This window comes from Athene noctua, chromosome 6 (genome assembly GCF_965140245.1).
Source record: "Athene noctua chromosome 6, bAthNoc1.hap1.1, whole genome shotgun sequence".
Classification (NCBI taxonomy): Eukaryota; Metazoa; Chordata; class Aves; order Strigiformes; family Strigidae; genus Athene; species Athene noctua.
The window spans coordinates 40,971,665-40,993,092 of NC_134042.1; the positions used below are offsets into that span (position 1 = coordinate 40,971,665).

General features: G+C 42.9%; 1 protein-coding gene across 1 annotated transcript in view; it reads left to right on the top strand.

The window, feature by feature from the left end:
• Positions 1-21,428, top strand: part of RCOR1 (REST corepressor 1) — an 88,121-nt gene that overhangs the window by 60,828 nt on the left and 5,865 nt on the right. The window contains exons 4-11 of the mRNA XM_074908691.1: positions 2,958-3,010; positions 7,037-7,198; positions 9,745-9,863; positions 13,393-13,471; positions 17,573-17,767; positions 18,747-18,824; positions 19,479-19,536; positions 20,087-20,316. Of these exons, the coding sequence (XP_074764792.1) occupies positions 2,958-3,010; positions 7,037-7,198; positions 9,745-9,863; positions 13,393-13,471; positions 17,573-17,767; positions 18,747-18,824; positions 19,479-19,536; positions 20,087-20,316 (974 nt within the window). The remainder of the gene's footprint in view (positions 1-2,957; positions 3,011-7,036; positions 7,199-9,744; positions 9,864-13,392; positions 13,472-17,572; positions 17,768-18,746; positions 18,825-19,478; positions 19,537-20,086; positions 20,317-21,428) is intronic.

Consider the following 21,428-nt stretch of genomic DNA (forward strand, 5'->3'; position numbering starts at 1 on the left):
GAGGTTCCTACCCTTTGGTAACTCTCAGGATGTTCTGTTAGGCAATGCAGCGATTTCAGCCTAAGTTTCTGTCACTGTGCCATTACCTCCACTGTCTGTGCAACTATATTATTATGTTTGCCTTGTGTAAAAAAAAAAAAAAAAAAAAAAAAAAAAAAATATTGCATGCAAGAAGGGATGGTTTTTATCCATGTTCAGCATGGTCATAGAATGGTTTGGGTTGGAAGGGGTCATCTAGTTCCACCCCCCCCTGCCATGGGCAGGGACACCTTCCACTAGCCCCGGTTGCTCAAAGCCCCGTCCAATCTGACCTTGAACACTGCCAGGGCAGGGGCAGCCACAACTTTTCTGGGCAACCAGTGCCAGTGCCTCACCACCCTCACAGTAAAGAATTTTTCCCTTTATATCTAATCCAAATCTACCCTCATGCAGTTTAAAACAGTTACCCCTCATCCTATCACTACACTCACTGATAGAGTCCCTCCCCATCTTTCCTGTAGCCCCCTTTAGGTACTGGAAGGCCACTACAAGGTCTCCCCAGAGCCTTCTCTTCTCCCAGCTGAGCAACGCCAATTCTCTCAGCCTGTCCTCATAAGTAAGGGAGGTGCTTCAGCCCCCGATCATCTTCCTGGCCTCCTCTGGGACTCATTCCGACAGGTCTATGTCCTTATGTTGGGGGCCCCAGAGCTGGACACAGTACTCCAGGTGGGGTCTCATGAGGGTGGAGTAGAGGGGGAAAATCATCTCCCTCGACCTGCTGGCCATACTTCTCTTGATGTAGCCCAGGATACGTGGCTTCTTGGGCTATGAGTGCGCATTGCTAGCTCATAGTAAGTTTTCTATCCACTCGTGCCCCCAGGTCTTTCTCCTGAGGGCTGCTCTCAGTCCATTCTCTGCCCAGCCTGTATTTGTGCTTGGGATTGCACCGACACATGTGCAGGATCTTGCACTTGGCCTGGTGAACTTCATGAGGTTTGCACAGGCCACCTCTCCAGCCTGTCCGGCCCCTCTGGATGGCACATCCCTTCCCTCCAGCATGTCGACTGCACCACACAGCTTGGTGGTGTTGTCAAACTTGCTGAGGGTGCACTTGATCCCACTGTCTGTGTTGCCAACAGAGATGTTAAAGAGCACTGGTCTCGATACCGACCCCTGAGGAATGCCACTTGTTACTGATCTCCTTAGGAACAATTTGTTGACTTGGATAGGTAGATGCGTTTGTGCTGCAGGGGTGTAAATGAATGGTTGTGACTACTAGGGCTAATAAAACTTTTACTGAATGTGTCCAGAATGTGGTCCAACAAACAGGTTCATCAGGCCCTTGGGAGCCCCCATTGTATGCAGGTGGGAGCTTGGAAGAGCAAGAACCTCATGGAGTGTCCTTGCTAATGTGGAACTGTGACTGTATTTACTGCATGCTCTTCTGGAACAACATGTGGCTGTACTAATATTCTCATGGACTTTTCCATGGCATTTAACAAAGCCCTTTTTTTGCAACACCTTTTTGAGAAAATTAACTAATGCATCTCCTTTCCAAATGAAGGGCCAGCACTGATATAGCATGTCATTTGGCCTAGTAAGATGAGATGTCTGCTTTAAGTATCTAGATTTAATTTCTTTGTATTGATGACAGGCTGAAAATAAGAGGCTGGTGCTCTCCTGCTGAGTATTTTCTGATCAATTCTCTCTGTTTTCCCAATACTTTTTGAGTTTGTTCCTTAGTTTGCTCAGCTGAAGGAAGAATTGAGGAGTGTCCTGGCTTGAAGAAAAGGCTTTAAGAAATGCCATGCCATTAGTCACCAGAGACTTCATGCAAGAGTTCTTGTAGAAAATATGGGAGAAGCACATTTGAGAGCTTAAGTTAAATGTGAGGCCCAAACAGTGGGAAATGTGGCTTCAATGCACACACAACCATTTCCTTCCAGAGGTGCTGCATGTTTTCTCCATGAGTCAGGTGCTCAGCACAGGAATTTGCTTGCATTCTTCCCTGGGTATCTGCACAAAAGGAATGGGGAATGATTTTTGAGTTCCTTGTTAAGTGAGTTGCCTTGAAGTCCAAAATTTGTAGAAGAAAGAGAATTCTGGCTGTGTGTGTACCAGTTCTGAGTCTTTCAGGGTACTTGCACATTGGGATCCTACAGACAACCAATGCTTCCAGCATCTTCCACTCCATTAGGTGAAGGAGGAGTTTCACCTTTTAGCTTTTATTTTTTTTCAAGGGTGTTGTTATCATTACAGTGCATTTAATAATGACCAAGCACAAGGGCACAGATTTCAGAACACCACCACTGGTAGTGACTTCAATCCAGCCCTCTCACATGGGTGCTGTTGCATATAATGTAAGCTCAGTCACTCATACTGAAAGAGACATTTTAGTCCCATTTATAGAAAATATAACTCCTCAGGGCATCTTCACATTGTAAAGGTTAAAAGCTCCTAGGGGCCTGATAATATGTATAGGTGGGGTTTGGTCCAAGCTGAAAATTGCTGAGGCATAAGGGCTGAAAAATTTGCCAAGATGTCTGCAGTGGTTGTGCAACACGAGGAGTCTGGCAGTATTGGAAGGTATGGTTGTGTCTGGGGATTTTTGTTTTTAAGAAGACAACTGCTTGGGGGGATTGGAAAAAAAAGCTGCGACAGTCGTGTCTATAGCTTTGTTGAACAAGTTCTGAAATACTATATGCCATGTTTCAGAAGTACTAGACTGGATATCATGCATCATTTAGTCTTTTTAAGGAAAATATGTAGCAGTTTGTCTGGTGTCTGTTGTTTTTCTTTTGTTTCCTTTCTTTCCTGAATTGTTGGAAAGAGCAGCTATTTGAGTTCTCATTGGAGGATGCAATGACCATGACTGAAGTCAGAGCTGCAGGTCTGGGTTTTAGACTGGAGAGGGGAAGGGAAGAGGAGATCAGATCGTTATATGAAATGCTCTTTATGCTTTCTCTTTTGTTTTTCAGTGGATGAATATATTGCCATTGCTAAAGAGAAGCATGGATACAATATGGAGCAGGTAACAACTCTTCAAATACTTTATTTTTTAAAATATTTTTCAGCAGGTATTAAAACATGACTTAAAGTAGCTACCTAGAACTCCCTCTTCCCTTTTTTACTGTCTGTGTTTTCGCCTCTCCTACCTGTCCCAAAACTGGCTGCTCCTAATGGTAACCTGTGCTTTTGGGGATATGGAGTTCATCCCTAGTTTTACACCAAGAGTCAAAAGAAGAAACAAACCCATTGTAATTTCTAGCAGAGTTTGGCCATGAGTATTATGCTTTTTACAGTGACTACTGCTTGAACACTTTCGAAACCCCTAAACAATGTTAAAGAGATTGGCTTGTCTTTGGACAGCTGCCTGATTGCATTGCAGTTTCCAGTTGACTGCTCCACCTGTACTTCATGGATGTATTGGCAGTTATTAAGGAGCTATTGAACCATTATATGCTTTTCTGAGGCAAACCAATATCCACAGTTACTTACCTCAAAACTGTGCTGCACATCATTTTGCATTTCATAGATTGGCACCTTGAATGCCTTTGCAGTAGGTGTGGATGCCTTCACCAACTGTCCCTGAGGGTAGCCAGTGCCTTTAGCCTAGGTATGGAAATCCTGTCTGAGAACTGGACCTGTCCTTTACTCCACGTGGTCTAGGACTGTGTACTAATCTTCTCTGTATTAACCAACATCGATTTCAACACTCATTTGGGGAGATGAGTAGACCTGTGCTTTGGAAGCTTTTCTGAATTCTGTGGAGTTTCCTTATGCACTAATACTTGCCCGGAAGGAAAGGGAAGGTGGGGAATCTCATGACTTACTGTATTGGCAAATTACTTACTGCTCTACAAAGGGATTCTATGAAAACTTGAAAGTTTATGAAATTGTTCAGGCAAAGGTCATGACCATAGAAACCAATGATTTGGGTGGGCAAGTGTTTCTATTTAAATGACTCTGCTGTCATCTTTGAGTCAGACTTTCAGTGGTTGATACTTGTGCTCAAAAAGACTTCTTGTGGAACAGGAGTGTTGAAGGTGAGGTAACCAGCAAAATTTCCAGCAAAATTGGGAATGATCAGATTTGATAGCTATAGTTTCTAAGAGCAGAGAACAGCAATAAAGATGAAAGCACCAAAGGCTGTGACCTTAAATGAAAATAAGGGTGGTAGCTCACTTCATTTGAGATGGGTATATCCTAGTATTGATATTGTGGGTAATATTTGCCAAAAGAGATGGTCTCAGGGTAATAAAAATGGGTTTCATTATTCTAGTGGAGAAGTGTTGTTTGGAAAGTATAGACTGATCTGGAAGACTGGTCAAAATGAAGCTTGTGATTTAAAAAAACTCCACTGAATTATTGTGTTTTGGAAAACACAGGATTTGGCTAACAGATTTGCATTCATTTTAATGCTGGAAATACAGACTACCCATTCATTCCTCAAAAGCTTTTTCCCATTTTTTTCTCCCCTCCTCTGTGTACAGAAGTAGAAGAGGGACTCACCACACCAGGATGTAAAGTGGCTGAGTAACTTGTAAAAAAAGTCTCTCCTAAAAACTTTTTCATTCCTTCTATAGCACTCTCACATAATTCTCTGGAGTTAAACATGTTTCCCAGGTCTCTTGGGATTTCCTAGACAGCTAAGCTAGGCACTTTCAGGAAGTAACTGGAGAAGATCTATCTTATATTGCTCTGGAAGGCATGTACTCCTTTTGTATTATAGGGACAAGTGTCAAGGCTTTCAAATCCGGATGATTTGTTGTGTCACCAAGGGACACTCTTTCTTCAGCAGGTATCATTAGAGTTGCTGTTGGCTGGGTAACTGTGAACAAGCTGATGCGAGCTCCCTGAAAGCCAGTTAGACCTCACTTTAGCATTTGGTCACTGTCTCTGGGCTTTGCTGGCCAAGGCAGCCCTTTCCCACATGTGCATCCCCCCTGACAGCCGGTCTCTTTGGACCCCTGTACGGGTGGCTTGTCTGACAGTCACTGCACAGAGATTCCAGTTCTTCCATCTGTGTCCCCTGCCCAAAATGTACCTTTGCAGATTAAGACGTGCCAGCTTGTTGGAGGGAGTGGTGAGCTGTCTGGCAGGGTGGCTCTCCTCTGCCCAGCAGCTTTTCCATCCAGCTGGCTGTATCTGCACCACGTGTGGCTCTCATACCTCAGGCCCTGCTCTCCCCTCGCCGGCGGCTGAGTGCCTCATTGTTGGTGCTGCTGCTGTGGGATGGTGGCTGGAGGCTTGGGGCTGTGCTGCTGGCAGTCCCTGCAGCATCGCCAGCTCAAGGGCAGGCAAAGGGCAGGCTCCAGCAGGCAAGCAAGCTCGGGCAGGGCATGCCCACTTTGGCTAGTGTTGTCAAACTGTGGTGGGTGGTTGTGTGGAGCGGTAGCAGTCAGAGGCTTCTGGGAACCTAACAGCAAGTCTGGCCAAGAGCTGTGCTCTCCTGTCAGCCTCTGTCTGACACTCTGGGACAAAGGAGGCTGGAAAAGCAGTGTACTCACCTGTGTATGAGCACAGAGCTCTCCGAGGGCACCATGGGGTGGAGAAGGAATATTGTGCTCCTGTTAAGCCTGTAAGGAAACCTTTTTGTTTACCTTCTGCTCTGTGTAAGCAGCTGTCCCTTCAACCTGCACCAGCACCTTAGTGGTATTTAACACTACCCTGCCCTACCAAAATGTCTCCCTCCTTGTTTTTCCTGTGCTTTCTCAGCAGAGATATTTGGTACAGCTCATATCTGAAGCTGAAAGGGATGGCAGGGGAAAGAAAACTAGGTCCTTTGACTGCAGAATAGTTTCTTTGACCCCATGCTTGCCAGAGTGGATGGAGATAGTAGCTGTGTGGCTCCCATGACATCTTCAGTGACTGTGCTGCAACCAAAACGACTACTTGTTCTGCATGTGGCAAAAGGGAGGAGAGGGTGCCTGGGCAGCACTGAGAGGCCAGTAGGGTTAGGACAAAGATCTTGAATAAAACTAATATTTATATGCATGCTATCTGCGAAATCTCAGGCGAGCCAGATCCCATAAGGGAACTGCTTTTTGCATAGCAAAGCATAATGGGGAAACCCCAAATTTGGAGGGATTTTGTAGCTCTGAGCAGCCAGGGCGAAACTACTAGATGAGGGTAACTGTGGGTGTGAAACCTGAGCTGAGTTTGCATATGACAAACAGGTTACTCTGATGTTTTACTCAGCATGTTAGGGATTGTTTTCACTTTACAGCTATTGTGAAAGGCTGGTTTCTAGCTCTGCAGCATCAGACCTTCCCAAAATGACTTGTGGTGGTCGCTGGTATGCCAGATGTAGTGATGTGTCATAACACATGAGGCAGCACACCCCTGGGAGAGGGATGGCTGTGAGTGAGCATCTCAGAGATGGCGGGGGGAGGACGGTTTACAGGTGGTGAAGTGCAGCGCATGCACTTTGTCTTTGAACTGAGAGTCAGAGACTGCAACAGAGAAACGGGATGTGTCTTGAGCAAATGAGCAGCCCCCGAAATGAGTGAGATTTGTTCCTCCTTTAGGCCAGAGATATCTTGGCAATGTTCAAGGTTGTGCATGTTCTCTGCCTTTCCTTTTTCCAGTTCTTCCCCCCTCCCCCTTAAAAAGAGCTCCCTAAACAACCTTAAACCCCAGTCAATGAAACCGTCCTAATTGTACACAGGGAATGAGGGGGAGTTTGGCACTGGAAGGAAGCTTCCTTTAGTCCAGCCTGGTTTTTAGCTAGTCTTCCCAAGTCTTTGCTTAGCTTTGGTGAATACCATGGTCAGTAAAGTTGAAGTGTTTTCTTCAATTTTCTTCTCCCCCCTTTCCATTGCTACTCTCTTATTACATTACTACCTGTGTGGTTTGGATAAACTTGGTCTTCACAGCCTAGCAGGGTGGGGGTCAGATACCAGGTTTCATGTGCACAGAAAAGTGTCTGATGTAGCTGAGAATTAAAATTGTATAATGTGTTGGCTGAGAAAAACGCTGTTGCTCTCCTTTTGCATACATATAGTAATGTTTCTTGTGATTACAATTGAGCCCTTGGTGTCCTTGTTATTTCTAGGCCCTTGGAATGCTATTTTGGCACAAGCACAACATTGAGAAGTCTTTAGCAGATCTGCCAAACTTTACTCCATTCCCAGATGAGTGGACAGTGGAAGACAAGGTCTTGTTTGAACAGGCCTTCAGTTTCCATGGGAAAACCTTTCACAGGATCCAGCAGATGGTAAGTGGTATCACAGGAATGGAAAAGCCAAACAGGCAGTTGGACCATCGTCTTCAGTGCTGATTGTGCTGAACTCTTGTCTAATGTTCTTGGGAGAGAACAGGCCAAAGGGGATGTTAGAGGAAGAATATTACCATGAATAGAAAGAAACAACATTGTTTCCAGAGTCTCTGTCAAGTGTTTTCCTGAAGTGCTTTATTAGTTCAGGATAAACTTTGACTATGCGATTTTTTTTGGTTGGAAATTACAGTTTTCAGTCCCCTGTGTGCTGTGGTAGTGTTTGTCTCAGCTGGAGTTCAGGCATGGTCTGTACACATGTGTCCACCCCCACACAGAGTAAAGATCATCTCTGTGCAAAGCTGATTTCCTTTCTTACAGCCTGCTTTTTAGGAATTCATTTTATTTGACCATGAAGTCTGTGCTTAATGTGATTTGGGACTGTCAGTGGGACTGTGGTGGAGGTTTATACATCATCGCAAGCATTCAGCCCTTTGCTTTTGGTTGCCAGTGACGGTTTTTTTTAACTGTGATTGAAAACTTTGAGGGTAGGTTTCTGCCTGAAAGGGAACTGCTGGGGTGTGTGCAATTCTCTTTCTAAAGAGGGAGAGGATGGAATCTAAAATTTTTTTATTAATTGTATCTTGAGAGTTTCTTCAAGTGGTTCATCAGCTGGGTGGAAACCAGACTTTGTTCTTTGCTCTCCTTCTGTAAAGTGCCTCTCGAGTGTTCCAGCAGGACCCGGTTACATTGGTTGTGACCCTTTGAAGTGAGCCTAGGGTGCTGCAGTCTGTTCAGTCTTTTTAAAGTGAAGGTCTGCGTTGCTGATCCTGATGAAAAGTGAAAGGCAACTTGCCTCCCAAGCAGGAAGAGGCTTGAATGTTCCCTTACTGGCATTTGTTTCCAAATGCTCTCTGAGTCCTAGGGTCTCCCACTTTCTTGGCTCAGATGATAGGGTTTGCGCATACTGTGGACAGTCTGGGGAGTTGTAGACTCTCCTGATGGGTGAAGCTGTTGTCTTCTTTATTCCTCTGTTCTTACATAGGGGAAGAAAAAGGGGAGAGAAGTGTCCTGGGGGAAAAAAAGATGACATAAAGCCAGTCCTGTTGCTTGGCTAAATGCCAAAGCAAGAAATTCTCAGTTTGGTTTGTATGCAAAAGCATGATTCTGTCCCTGAGTGAAGTGCATTCCAGTACAGGGATGCCAGACTAATGCACTGTTCCCTAGGTAATGATATTTTTTTGCTGTTGCTCCCAGAAAAGCCATCCTGCATGAAAGGAATTAAATGGCATGAAGCTTTGTGTTTATCAGGGGACAGGAATCAATGGCTTGGGAGTATGTTTGTTGTTAGTTTGTATATGCTGCCCTGTTAGCACCAGTGCATCTTGGAACTGAGGGGAAAAATCATCAAAGCCAGAGAATGAAAAGTGAGTTATGTTATTTACCGGAGCTGGTTCTGATCTTTGGCACTCTTAGGATGTGTTTGTAGCCAAGTGGATGTTTGTCATGAGCAGCTTTGTCCCTGAGTTTGTTCTGTGGAACTCCTTAATTCCGGTGTACCAGCCTGCTGCATGGCTATTGGCAACACAGCATCGACACAGTACCTGTGCTTTGCCAGTGCAGATGGATTTATGCCTGTAGCTGTGGGCCAGGGTGGTAGTTCTGGTGTGATCCATTATTAGGACCTAAAGCCAACCTGGAGTCTGAGAACCAGGCTTATCTTAAGTGAAGACTTAAACTGCAGTATCTGAGTAAGAAAAATCTGGCTCTTGCTCACAGTTTTGTTTTCCTCCCCACCCATCCTGCCCTCCAAGCTGAATCAGACACATTTAAAAAATGTTTTATTCAGCAAGAAAGACTGGACTTTTACCTTGTGGAAGACCTGTGTAAGAACATGCAGAGTACCTCAGAAGTAGAGAATTAGTTGTAACGTAGTTTTACGCTTTTTGGAGGCCAATTTTTCATTCATAGCTACAGAGCAATGACGTTGGTATAAGAGGTCAAAAAAACAAATTCTGAGACTTGTGTTTTCCTATATCCTCAGTTCACCATACAGTAATGTTTCACCTTCTGAAAACCTCTTTTGTTGAGACCGTTGAATAGATTTCATCATGTGAATGGTGTGAATAAGCCTTTTTAACCAAACATCAAAGATATGCTTGGGTTGTAGCCTGCAATTCAGCATTTCCTGTGGTTGCTTACACATGTCTGTGTTGGCTTTTAAAACTGTTATCTCAGTTTCAAGGCCCCAGTTTGGATTTTCTTTTGCTATGTTCCTCTATTCTGAAGGGAACCAGCTACCTGGCTGGTGAGTAGGGGCTTGCTGAGATGCCCTTCAGTGATTTTAATGTCCTAAATAGTAGGCACTAACCTGAAACACTCTCCCATATATCATTTTTGGAAAGGCTGCGGAAGTACCTTGCTTGAGTTCTGAGAGAATCCAACGTAGAGAGATCAGCTGTTCCTTGACAAAACCAGACCAATTGTATGTGAACTCCTGGGGATACTTTACATATAAACATATAAAAGGATACATGTTTAATTTACAGCTTCCTGACAAATCAATAGCCAGCCTGGTGAAATTTTACTACTCCTGGAAGAAGACAAGGACTAAAACTAGTGTGATGGACCGTCATGCTCGTAAACAAAAAAGGGAACGTGAGGAAAGGTAGGTTTGCAAGCAGAAAGGCTGTGTATTGACATAGATTGATTTTCTTTAGACTATCTCAGAGATTCCTGTTAGCTTGTAAGAAACTAGACGTAGGATTTTCCAAAAAATGTTTCCTGGTACCACACCTTCTTTCCCCACTCCTCTTCCCTGCTGTGCATGTCTTGCTTTGCTTAAAGCCAAAAGGCATCTGTCAGCCATTAGGTGTGTTCCCCTTTTCAACACTGTGCAATTCCTGATTGCCCTCTAGTGCAGTGGTCACTGTCACATCACTGTAGAAAGCTTTTTCTCTGATACTGCTTGAGGGTGGAGAAAATGAAATTGAAACTGTTTACAAGCTGATTGGCACTGTTGTCAGCAGAGCCAGAAAAGCTGATAAGCAGGACAGTAAAAGGAAGCAATGAAAGAGCTAGAAATCTGCCTGTATTTCCTCCATGTGGTGCTCAGTAGAGTGAGAACATTCACCTGATGGGGAACTCCGGTGCAGCACCCCTCAGCCTGTGCATATGGACGCACAGACCCTTCCCCTGACTTTCACTTTGAAAACTGTTAACAATATAAGGCTATCGGGCAACGTTCTGTTCCTGGAGAAAGATGAAGTTAGGGCTGTGTTTTTGAGTGACTCTCTTTTTGAGTAACACAGGGGAGCTTAGGATGAGTTCTCTGGCAGAGGTGTCCCAAGAAGTGCTGGGTGCATTAGGATTTGAGTGAGGGTGGTGGTGTTTAGGAGGTCGCTAGCAGTGAGCTTCAGCAGATGAGCTTGACTCCTACTTGTGTGACTGTCTGCAAGATGACCCTCCTGGATACCTATGCAAGCCCTTGACAGTAGGTCAGCCAGTGGCCTTGTGTGTGTTACTAGAAGTATCTGTATAGAACTGCCACTTGGTGACTTTGCCTGGTTCTGGAGCTGACAGGGTCTCAGAATGCAGCGGCCTCAGGTGTGTGTGTGGGGAAAAAAGCCCACTCTTGAACTCCCATCTGCTTGATGCAGATGCCTTCTCAACCCACTCTAAAATGCGGTTGATGTCTTTGCACACCAAACCAGAGGGGCGCCTGGCTTTGGAAGACTCCTAATGTAATTGGGCAAAATTCTGCAAAACCTTTTTCCTCCAAGGAGTTGCTGCTCTAGCACTTCCCAGGCTGCTGTTTGCTGGCTCTAGTGCGTATGAGCGAGCCTTGTTTGGGAAGGGAGAAGAAATGTGTTTCCAGGGTTGAGCTGTACTGCACCAATCACTCAACCTCTCCCATCTCTCCACTAGATCAACAATGATTAATTAACAGGCATGGCCAGGGAGAATACTACCAGCCAACTTGTCCAGTATTTGGTTGGCTTTCTTTGACCTGAGTCTCTTTTTCCATTCTGTTCTTTTCCCTTCCCTGCAAAGACTGTCTTGGTTTTTCTTTTCCCCATCCTGCTCTTAAATTTTTTTTTTTTATTAATTTATGAGGCGATGGGGGAAATCTCTTGTAAGGAGTATGTGTTTGTCTCATACTATGTAGTTTAGGATCTTTCAATACTACCTATTTTTGTTCTGTGGTCATAAATGAGATTACTGCAATTTGGAAATACACTTCTCTCGTACCTGTGCCTGTTTGCTGGGAAAAGCAGCACCTCAGACCATCTGGTGATTGGGAAAGAACTGTAAGGGCTGCCGTGTGCTGTAAATTTTATAACCTTTGAGGAAGGCAGCTGGGCTGGAAATGTGTAATTTGGTTTACATCTGCAGCAAGCTAAGGACCAGGCCATCAGCTTGGTGTTTGAATTTCCTTCTTCCCCTCCATTATGTAAAATAATCAAATCCCTACACCCCCAAAGGATTTGTCAGTGCAGCCATGCGGGGCACGGAAGCAAAGCTGGTGAGTTTGGGGTGCTGGATTTTGAGGTTGTACTGTGCCATTGGGTGTTGGCAAAACTTCAAAAATGTTCTTAAGTGATCAATGTCTAAAACCGCAGAATTGAGCGGGTGGGTTTTGATCTAGCTCATGTCTCAGGAACTTGCTGGAATAGAAGAGCAAACTATGAGCACAGCAAAGCCTGTGGGGGCTTGGCCTTTGCAGAAAGGCTGAAATTTGAACCTAGGTGAGAACACAGGGAAGTTCTTTTAGAGATGGAGTTAAGAGAAGAGACAGCCTGAGGTATTTCACTTGAATACTACTATATCTCTTTGTGGCTAGGCAGGGAAAATCCCTGACCCCTCAGATTGTCACTAAAATAGCTCCCAGTGCATTTGAGACCAGGTTTTCAGTAGCTGTTCTTAGTTATATGCAAGGGGTTTAGTGTATGCAGCTCTGGAAGGGGTGCTTATGAGTTTATTTCCTGGAATTGTGATTATACAAACTAAACACCTTGTGAATCAGCTTGTGAACGAGGCAGCTTGGGAGAGTAGGACTGGCTTGTACAGGTGGCTGCTCTTGTGGAGATGGATGCCAGCTCAAGCTGCACAGCAGTGTTCCTCCTTAAACTGTGTCTGCACAGGATGCCGCTGCAGCAGGGAGACAGCCATCAGCAAGTGGCAGTACTGCAGCCACGCTCGCTGGCACTGACCGTGCTTTCTGTCTCTGCTCCTGTGTGAACGCGCCCTGGGTAGCTCCAGTGTCCCAGCAGCATCGTGCAGCTTCTGCTGGGGTTTCTCTGCACAGCCCTGCTGTGCACTGGCTCTGTGACATACCTGCGCCAGCTGAAGTTCCTCATCCCAGGATATAGTTTGACATGACGAAAATAGGTTTATCTTTTTGATTTAAAATAAAAAACAAGAAAAAAACGAACCAAACAAAAAAACCACTCTTTGATTAGGTCAGCCTATTTCTTTAATTTCTGGGCATCATCCCAAATGGTCCAATTCACTTTAGTTGTGTACAGTACAAAAATTCTAAATGGTGAAAATATATTTGATTTAATGTCTGATTAAAATTTCAATGAAGCCAAACTGGCCAGGTGTGCCAGGGTCACTTTCAATACGGCCCCAATTTCATGCCAATTATTATTCTGTAACTGATAACCTCTTTTCCAGAGGAGAGAAAAAAGTGAGGCCGTCACTGGGGGGGGATGACACCTCAAGCATTTTTTTTAATGCTTGTTCTTGAGGGAGTCTATTTTGCTAAATGTTAAGGCGTTGTATGAAATCCATGCTTTAGTTACTTGCTGTAATTCTAAGTCTTTGTTTCTGTCTCGGTTTGCCTAAAGTTAGAATGCTCAATGTCTTACATTCTTTAAAAGATAACTTGTGTAATCTATTTCATGTATCTTGCCTTCAGCTGAGCAGACTTATTTTGCCTAAGTATACTATTGAGAAGTCTTTCTTTCATGGTCCCTAGCATCTTTACAGTGAAGAATTTCTTGACTTAAAGACAAATAAACAAAAACCCCAGTACAAAAAAGCCCACCCCAATCCCCTAAAAAATCACCCTGGGAATAAAACTAAGGAAAGCAGTTGGTTTTGCTGTTGCATTCATGCATTTCTTTTAACGTACTATTTATAGAAAAAGAGCCTCAGAAACTAATACAGCACTGTTTGCTTTTGTCTTCCAGTGAGGATGAAATGGAGGAAGCAAATGGAAATAACCCTATTGATATTGAAGTTGAACAAAACAAGGAGAGTAAAAAGGAGGTATAATTCTTTTCTTACTGCTGTATAAATGAAAGCATTTACTTACTAGCTACTTCGTGTAGAAGCTGACAGTATCTAATTTTCTTTATTTGTGCTTTGTATAGTTGTCATACAAGAAAAGAAGAATTGTCTTCAGAATTATTCTTAAATCAAGACAAGTATAGACAAATAAGTTAATGGATGGAGCTAGAAAATTTAAGACTTTACCATCCCATGATAATATACTATGTGAATGTTTCTAATCTCTGATTCAAGGTTGGCTGTGTTAGCTTGAACCACCTTCAATGATGGTTTAAATCAACCTAACTGCTTGGAGTAGAAGCACTTCCGTCCCTACTGACATAGCTTGGTGGAGGGGAAATAAGTCTTCTAGTCTGTTCTAGGTAGACTAGCAAGAGCATGTTTACCTAGATTCTAAGGTAAAATCTTGATGTGGCACCAGGATTGCAACTACAGTGGTGAACAGTATAGGAGAAAGCTTTTATGTGGACAGTTCATTTTGTCTGGCAGAGGGTCCTTAAGCTGTTGTTATGTACAAAATATTTTGTCTTATTAAAACATAATACTTGCACATCACTTCAAACACTTAATTTCAAGTGACCATACAGTTTTAGATGGCAATAGAGCCACACAGACAAAACAATTTTGAAAGCCTAGTCTGTGATGCTTAACAGGAAAGTGTATACCTTATTTTCTTGTGTATAACCTGCTGGTTATCTGTTATTAAATAAAAAAGCCTTGACGTTCAGCAGCAGCGTGGGTTGTATGTGTGTGCTGCAGGAAGACATATACCCTAAGGCCTTTTCTCCTTGAAGTAGCTCCCTTTTCCTATTTTCTCGTAGCCTGATTTTTATCCCATAGTCATTCTCTTTCAATTTGGGTGGGGTTTTTTTTTGATAAAATATATATGTAGGAAAAAACACTAGAATTATTCAAAACCAGGATTGCACACAGGCAAAAACAAAAGCCTAGAGCAGCTGCTTTGTCAGTCGCTGTCAGTGAGATTAATTCCTCTAATAAATTATTTTGAATGGAAATAACTGAAAAATTACAGCATTCTAGTCTGTTCTTCACCCGTGCCAGGGTGCTCTCTAGACTTTCCAGAAAAGCTTAGCTGTTACTTCCACCAAAGGAAAGCATCCCTGATGACTTCCTAGGAACAGAGTGGATGTGAAGCCACTTATGTTCACCCTTGCAAGAAGCTGAGTTCTTGGAAGCCTCAGTAAGACCCAAACTGTAAGGATTCTTACTGAGCTAAGTTGCAGCTGCATACTGCAGCTCTCCAGTGTGTCTTGTAAATAATTACTATCATAATCTCATTTCCCATTATTTTAATAATCTTGAAAGTTTAGATTTCTCTGTAAGCTCTTTGAAAGCTTGCATCTGTAAGAGAACTTCCTTCAATCTCCTTTATTACTGTTTCCTTCTCTACCATGCTGGTTGTGCTCTGACCTTGCTGCAGAAGAAAGGAAGGTAGTTCTTCGCCAGGTTGGCTGCCTCTATTGGAAGGCCAAACCAGAGCAAGACATTTTTGTAGAAAGTCATGTATGGGAGGAGGTTGTCTGCCCTCCCTGTCACTAATACAGGCCACAGCGTACTAACTGATCTGAAAGAGATCACCAAAACTTGTGGAGCATGTGCAGTCTGACTGTGTATGCAATGGCTGGCAGCCTTGTGGAGGCTCTTCTGGACAAGGATTGTACTGGTGGTAAAATGAAGCTGACAACCCCCATAGTCTAGTCAGAGTTAATTTGGTTTGATTTTGCAGTACCTGAGCCTGGGTTGTTTGAAAATGCCTTGAGAGAGAGCAGGTATCCAGGAGGAAGGGCATATGTTCTTTCTTCATAGTTATGTTTCTTGTAGTGATATGTCACTACATAGTGATGTGCCACTAGCCCAGGGCTCTTACCGTAAAGAACCTCCCTGTCCCAACCCCACAGAGGTGGTTTTTCCAGCTCTGAGACATGTCAGTTACTGTATGACTTGCGGAGTAATACTGGGACTTCTCAGCATATCTGAAATCTCTCATCTGTTTCCTCTTTTGGGGATCATTGGAGGGGGAATCTTCCCTTTTTTTTTTTTTTTTTAGTACTTTCAGTGTTAGTGCAACTGTTCAGGTTTCCTCAGATGGTGACTCCATAATACTGAGGTCATGAACTAGAGCTTCTTCCCTGTTCCTGGAAAATCCTTCCTAATTTATCCTCTGCTTTTATATGACTTGAAATAGCTTGATCTTTTCTTTTTACACTCTGAAATCTGATGAAGGGAACCTTGTTTGCATTAATAGGTTTGTAAGACTGAAGTGCACTGGATAGCAGTGGCAGCATCTAAATGAAGAGAAACACTACTAAATCCCTGCATTTTAATTCCCTCTGTGTGTGGCCAGGAAAGCAAGAGTTTTCAAGATAGGTTAGACGTTCAAATTGCCAGACCCTGCACAATATCACTGGGGCCTAGAAGCATTTGGAGCTATCAAAAGCCATTCTGCTGGAGCTCTGGCTTCTTGTCCACAACACAGGAGAGCTTCATATTCTTTCAACTGTGTAAAACAGTAATTTGAAATTGCTTTCATTTTCCTTAATGTTGAGGCTTCTGGGAAATCCGCACTGCAGGCATTGTGTGTTGGTCAGCCTACAGCCTGAACCTGTTGTGACGTATTACTGCATGATCCTGTGACATTCTGTATGTAGATGAAATATAAATGAATCTGAAATATCTATCCATGTTGAATAATTTACCTGGCTCAGTTATCCATGTGCTTGCTTCTGGAATGCAGAGCTTACCTCGCTTGTTCATAGCTAAACCAGTCTGGTTTCTTCTTCTCCCTACTCCCTTCTGCAGGAAGAAACAGGGTATCCATCCTGCAACAGCAGTAGTTATCACTTGCTTCTGGGCTTGCCTTAGGCTTTGTCTCTCATGGAGTCCTTTGCATTAAAGGAGGGAAGAAAAAAGTTGAGAACAGGGAATTGTCTGCATTATTGTTCTAATGTGGCTCTGGCCACTGAGCCCATGAAGAGGGTAGGGTCCTCCAGTCTGCAGGAGGCAGAACCTTATGCTTAAGTCAGGCTTTGTGCTCAGCCTTATGTGGGTTTGAATGCAAGCATTTTAATGCTCATTAATGAGCAAATGCCACAGACTGTGTAGAAACTACATGTAGCTGCAAATTAGGAGGGAAACAATAGTGCTAAGTGAAGCCAATGTGTTTAAAGCTGGCAGTGATCAAGTAGAGGATTTCAGATGTGTGGCCTCCCTTCTCTGCTTTTCCTCTCCCTGCCATCCCTCTGTTCTGTGTTCTTGGCCAGGCTCCAGCCACTGGGTAATAAATCTTGGGTATGAGTTGCTTGTTGAAAATAACTTCTGGAAGAAATGGATTTGGTATTAGAGAATCAGATGTGCTCTTGAAGGATCTATAGTATAGTGTCCTAGCTAGCTAATCTACCTGTTAGAGGGATGTGCCTAATTCTTTGCTTTAGACAGAAGGCATAAAAACAATTGTATGTGAAAGATTACCTTTTCTAAAAGAGATTTAAATTTTATTTGTGGGCAAAACTGCATCAGTTTAATGGAAAAGTTGATATATCAGTGCCGTGCAAGAAAACGGCTTCCAAGAAACTGCATAATGATCTAAGAATTACTTTGTAGTCACCTCACTCCTTTATCTTTAGTCTTTAAATAAATTTGGTTTATTCCTTCTCCTGTCTGACATGTAGAAAAACAAGTCTGTGTAAACTCTTCTAGTTGTGGTGTTATGCTGTCTCCAAACTCCACTTTGTTTCCTTCTGTGCTCAGTTAAGTTGGCATGTTCAGGTCTGGTGATGGAAAAAAAAAAAAGAAGTGTTTTGGAGTGTTTGAAAATAACGAATATTTAACTGCTGGAAAATTGGGCTTTTGTCTTCCAAAATGAGAATGGGCTGAGAAGACAACCAGTATCTCTGTAAACACTGAAAGCTGCCTAGAAGAGAGATTTATGTGACAGTGTATGTATGACATGCCATTCTCCAACCTTCAAGGATGGCTAAAGTCATAGAATTGCAGATTGATTTGGGTTGGAAGGGACATCTAAAGATAATCTAGTTTTCTAAAATGACTGCTGTTTGCCAGGTGCCACCTGCTGAAACTGTTCCTCAGGTGAAGAAGGAGAAGCACAGTACGCAGGCCAAGAACAGAGCAAAGAGGAAACCTCCTAAAGGAATGTTCCTCTCCCAAGAAGATGTGGAGGCTGTTTCTGCCAATGCAACAGCTGCTACCACTGTACTCAGACAACTGGACATGGAATTAGTCTCAATCAAACGACAGGTATGAATGGAATAGTTGAAGAATAACTGCTATTTTTGGTGGTAGTGCCTGTCACAGTCTGCAAAGTTCACAGGAATTTGTAGCTTGACAGTGATGATGCATATCATTATGTTGCTTAATTGACAAGCTGCTACGCTTGTGCTATGGACTAATGAAGCTCTGTATTTTACATCTCTTATGTTTTAGTTCTGTGGGTGAGCCTACTTTATACCTAAATTGAAGCAGGAAAAGTCCATAGCACTGACTTGAAGGACTGTTTATTGGTGCTTCGTGTTTCTTGCAGTTCAGAGTTTCTTATGTTTTAACTATGAACTTCCCTCAGATGACATTGGTTTCAGCAGTATCGATTTCCATTTGCAGCAGTCAGATTCCTTTGGCTTTTCCTATGATACTTTTGGAACAGGCAGATACATTTGTTTTGTTCTTAGACAGGCATCATACAAGCTTTCCGACTTATCTTTTGCTTCCCTCATGGATCTGACTTCTAAACAAATGTTTTTCAAATATCTGTTAGTAAAGACAGGTTTACTACATGAGTTTATTTCCTAGATCTGAATGTGTTCACTGTTTTTAAAGCAGAGATCTGGCTCAAGCTCTTTAAACTTAATAGAATTGGTATTTTGGCCTAAAGCCTTTTTCTTGGCACTCTGGGAGAAGTGGAGCTCTCTAGCAGTCTTTGATTCATTACTTGCTGTGAACAGGGCCTTTCTTCTTATGCTAGGCTTTACACAGCCCTGAAAGTTGGGGCAGTTCTTACTCCAAATAACTTGCAGATAGGATAGATAAATTAAATGGGATCCCCTGGTGTGCCAGCTGCTCCTGCGTTCCTTTATTCTAATATAACAAACTTTCTTTTTGGAAAAGGGAGGTTGTGAGGAAAAGTGGAATGCTGAACTTGTGGGGCTCCTGCTGGGGCTGCTGGAAGAAGGCAAAGAAATTTTCTTAATCCTTATTAAAGGGATGAAACTTTTCTTTTCAGATTCAGAATATCAAACAGACAAACAGTGCGCTCAAAGAAAAACTTGAAGGTGATATAGAACAATACAGACTTCCAGAGGTAGGATCATTTTCTGACCTTTATCATGGAGCTCAGTGCTAATGTGTGTTTATGTACCAGGGCTGTTGGTGTTGCCAGTAAACTGGGACCAATGTTCTATTAGTTGTGAGTGTGAATCCATACCATACTTGCTGCTGTTGTGTAATGGAAGTGGGAAATGAGAAGAGCAGCAGTGTTTAACATGTGAAAGTGGTTTCTAACAGAAGTACAGGTATCCCAGATATACCATGTCAGTGTTGTACCCATATGCCCTTGTGAGAGAGGTAGTTGCTTTGCTCTAAATACTGAGAAATGTAAGAGAGGATGGCCCATCTTTCTCTTGGCACTTGGTGCTTTTGCTGTTTTCTTTCCAGCTCTGGCACCTCGTGCTGGAAATAATTTGACCAAGATTACAGAGGGTGTCTGTGATAAAAACAAGTAGGTGCTTTGGAAGAGTGTGGCTCTTGGTTATCTGCTCAGACCATTCTCTGTCTTTTTGTATTACCATGACTTACAGGCATAGTGTATGTCACAGTTAACTGGATGGATGCCAGAGACAGTTTGACTAGCAGTTAATTTCTTGTTGTGTTTTTTGTGAAGTTTTTATGAGCTCAGATACAAGTAAAAGTTGTTGCTTAAGTAACTTGAGTTACCTAATTTTTTGGGGGTGTCTAGGTCGTTCAGAAATTTAATGCACGTTGGACCACGGATGAGCAGCTTCTTGCTGTGCAAGGTATGGCATTACAAGTCTATTTGTACTTCAGTTGGTGATAATCAAAATTCTGCTGCATTTCAGAGCTGTGTTTCCCTTCAGTGGCTGGTGGAGGATTTTTACATTGCTGTGTGTTAATGCACAAAGGATGGAATTGAACAAGGAAACAATACTGCCCCTTCCCCTCCCCAGGCAGTATAAATTGCACCATATGAATGTTTGCAAATAATCTCTGCTTGTCCAAGCTTTCAGAAAGTGAAACTCTACTGAGGGCACTGCTATGCTCTCTGCCTGCATAATGTCTCAAGTGGTACAGGCAGATTTACCCAGGTCTTCTAGATTTGGCATTACCCATCTTTATTACACCTCAGTTCTCCAGGGCTAGTCCTAACTGTGTCTTGTGTCCAATTTAGACTCCTCACCCCCCCCAACCCCGCCCTGAATTAATCTGAGGAAGGCTTGAAACCTTGACAGAAGTTCAGCTTCAGCTCCTTATGCTGTGACTTCAGCCTGATTTGTGGTCTTTGTGGAAATAACAGATTGCTTTTGGTTTTCTTTTTGTTGCTTTTAGCAATTAGGAAATACGGCCGAGACTTTCAGGCGATCTCTGATGTGATTGGAAACAAATCTGTGGTGCAAGTGAAAAACTTTTTTGTAAATTATCGACGTCGTTTCAACATAGATGAAGTTCTACAGGAGTGGGAGGCAGAGCATGGCAAAGAGGAGACAAACGGAACCAATAGCCAGAAGCCTGTAAAATCCCCTGACAATTCCACTAAAATGTCCGAAGAGGAAGATGAGGTAAATCCAATTTAAAAGTCACATAAAATTCCCAATCTGAGCTTGTTTCAGAGAAATGTGTATATATGTATACTTTCTGCAAAAGCCATTCTTGACAATCTTCACTCTGAGCTTATTTCACTTCCTCTGGATATACAGATTCCAGTACTGGTTTTGGGAACTGGTAATTCCAGACATACATGAGAGTGGAAAGAGAACAGTTAATTTGCAGCCCTCTGACAGTATCTGTATCTCATCAGCAGATGGACATTTTAATGCCTCTTGCTGCCGAAACATCTGTATCTCACTTGGATGTTTTCCCTGCACTCAGTTCTCCAAGCTGTTCTAGGTTTGGCTTTGTGGGACCATACAGTCTTCTGAGGCAAAGCTCACTCTTTCATTTTTGACGATGGAGTGGTTTCACTCGGGGGAAGACAGCTATAAACAAGGCGAATGTGTGAAACTGTTCACTCTGGAATTACCTAGAGACAAAGTTTCCTTGATTTTACAGCAGTTTCTGTGAAGACAGAAATTCTAGAAACAGCCTCTCCTTGATGGAGCTTCATGGAGATAACACTTCTCCAAAGACAATGTGTGTTTAAAGTTATCTAAGACTGTAGAATGTTTAAATATGAAAGGTGCAAATATGTAATATTAACACAATCTTGCAGAAGAAAACCTCACTAGAGGTTTGCATGTTAAAAATGTCTGATCTAGGGCTCCCTTTGACCTAATTTTATAAGACGGCTTGGCACAAAAGCCCAATCTTCTAAATGCAAGCACAGTCAATAGCATAAGGCAAATTTTGGTCTCACATGGACTGAAGATATCTCAGTGTACTGTATATTTTTGTTGCCCTGATTATGGTTGGCTCACTTGTATGTTGCCATTCAGACATTCAGAGAGTATAACTTAATTGCTTCACAAATCCTAATAATGTGTTAATCAAAGATGCTTATATATGGGGACTAGGTCCGAAGGTATGACAGATGAACAAAACCAAACTCAAAACACTTGCCTTCTCAGAAGGGTGTGAGTGAAATTGTCCTATTTTCCAGAATTGAGAGGTGGAACAAAAAAGCAATGATACTAGTATATAGCCACCCATTTGAAAGACAGGTGGCTTGTCACTG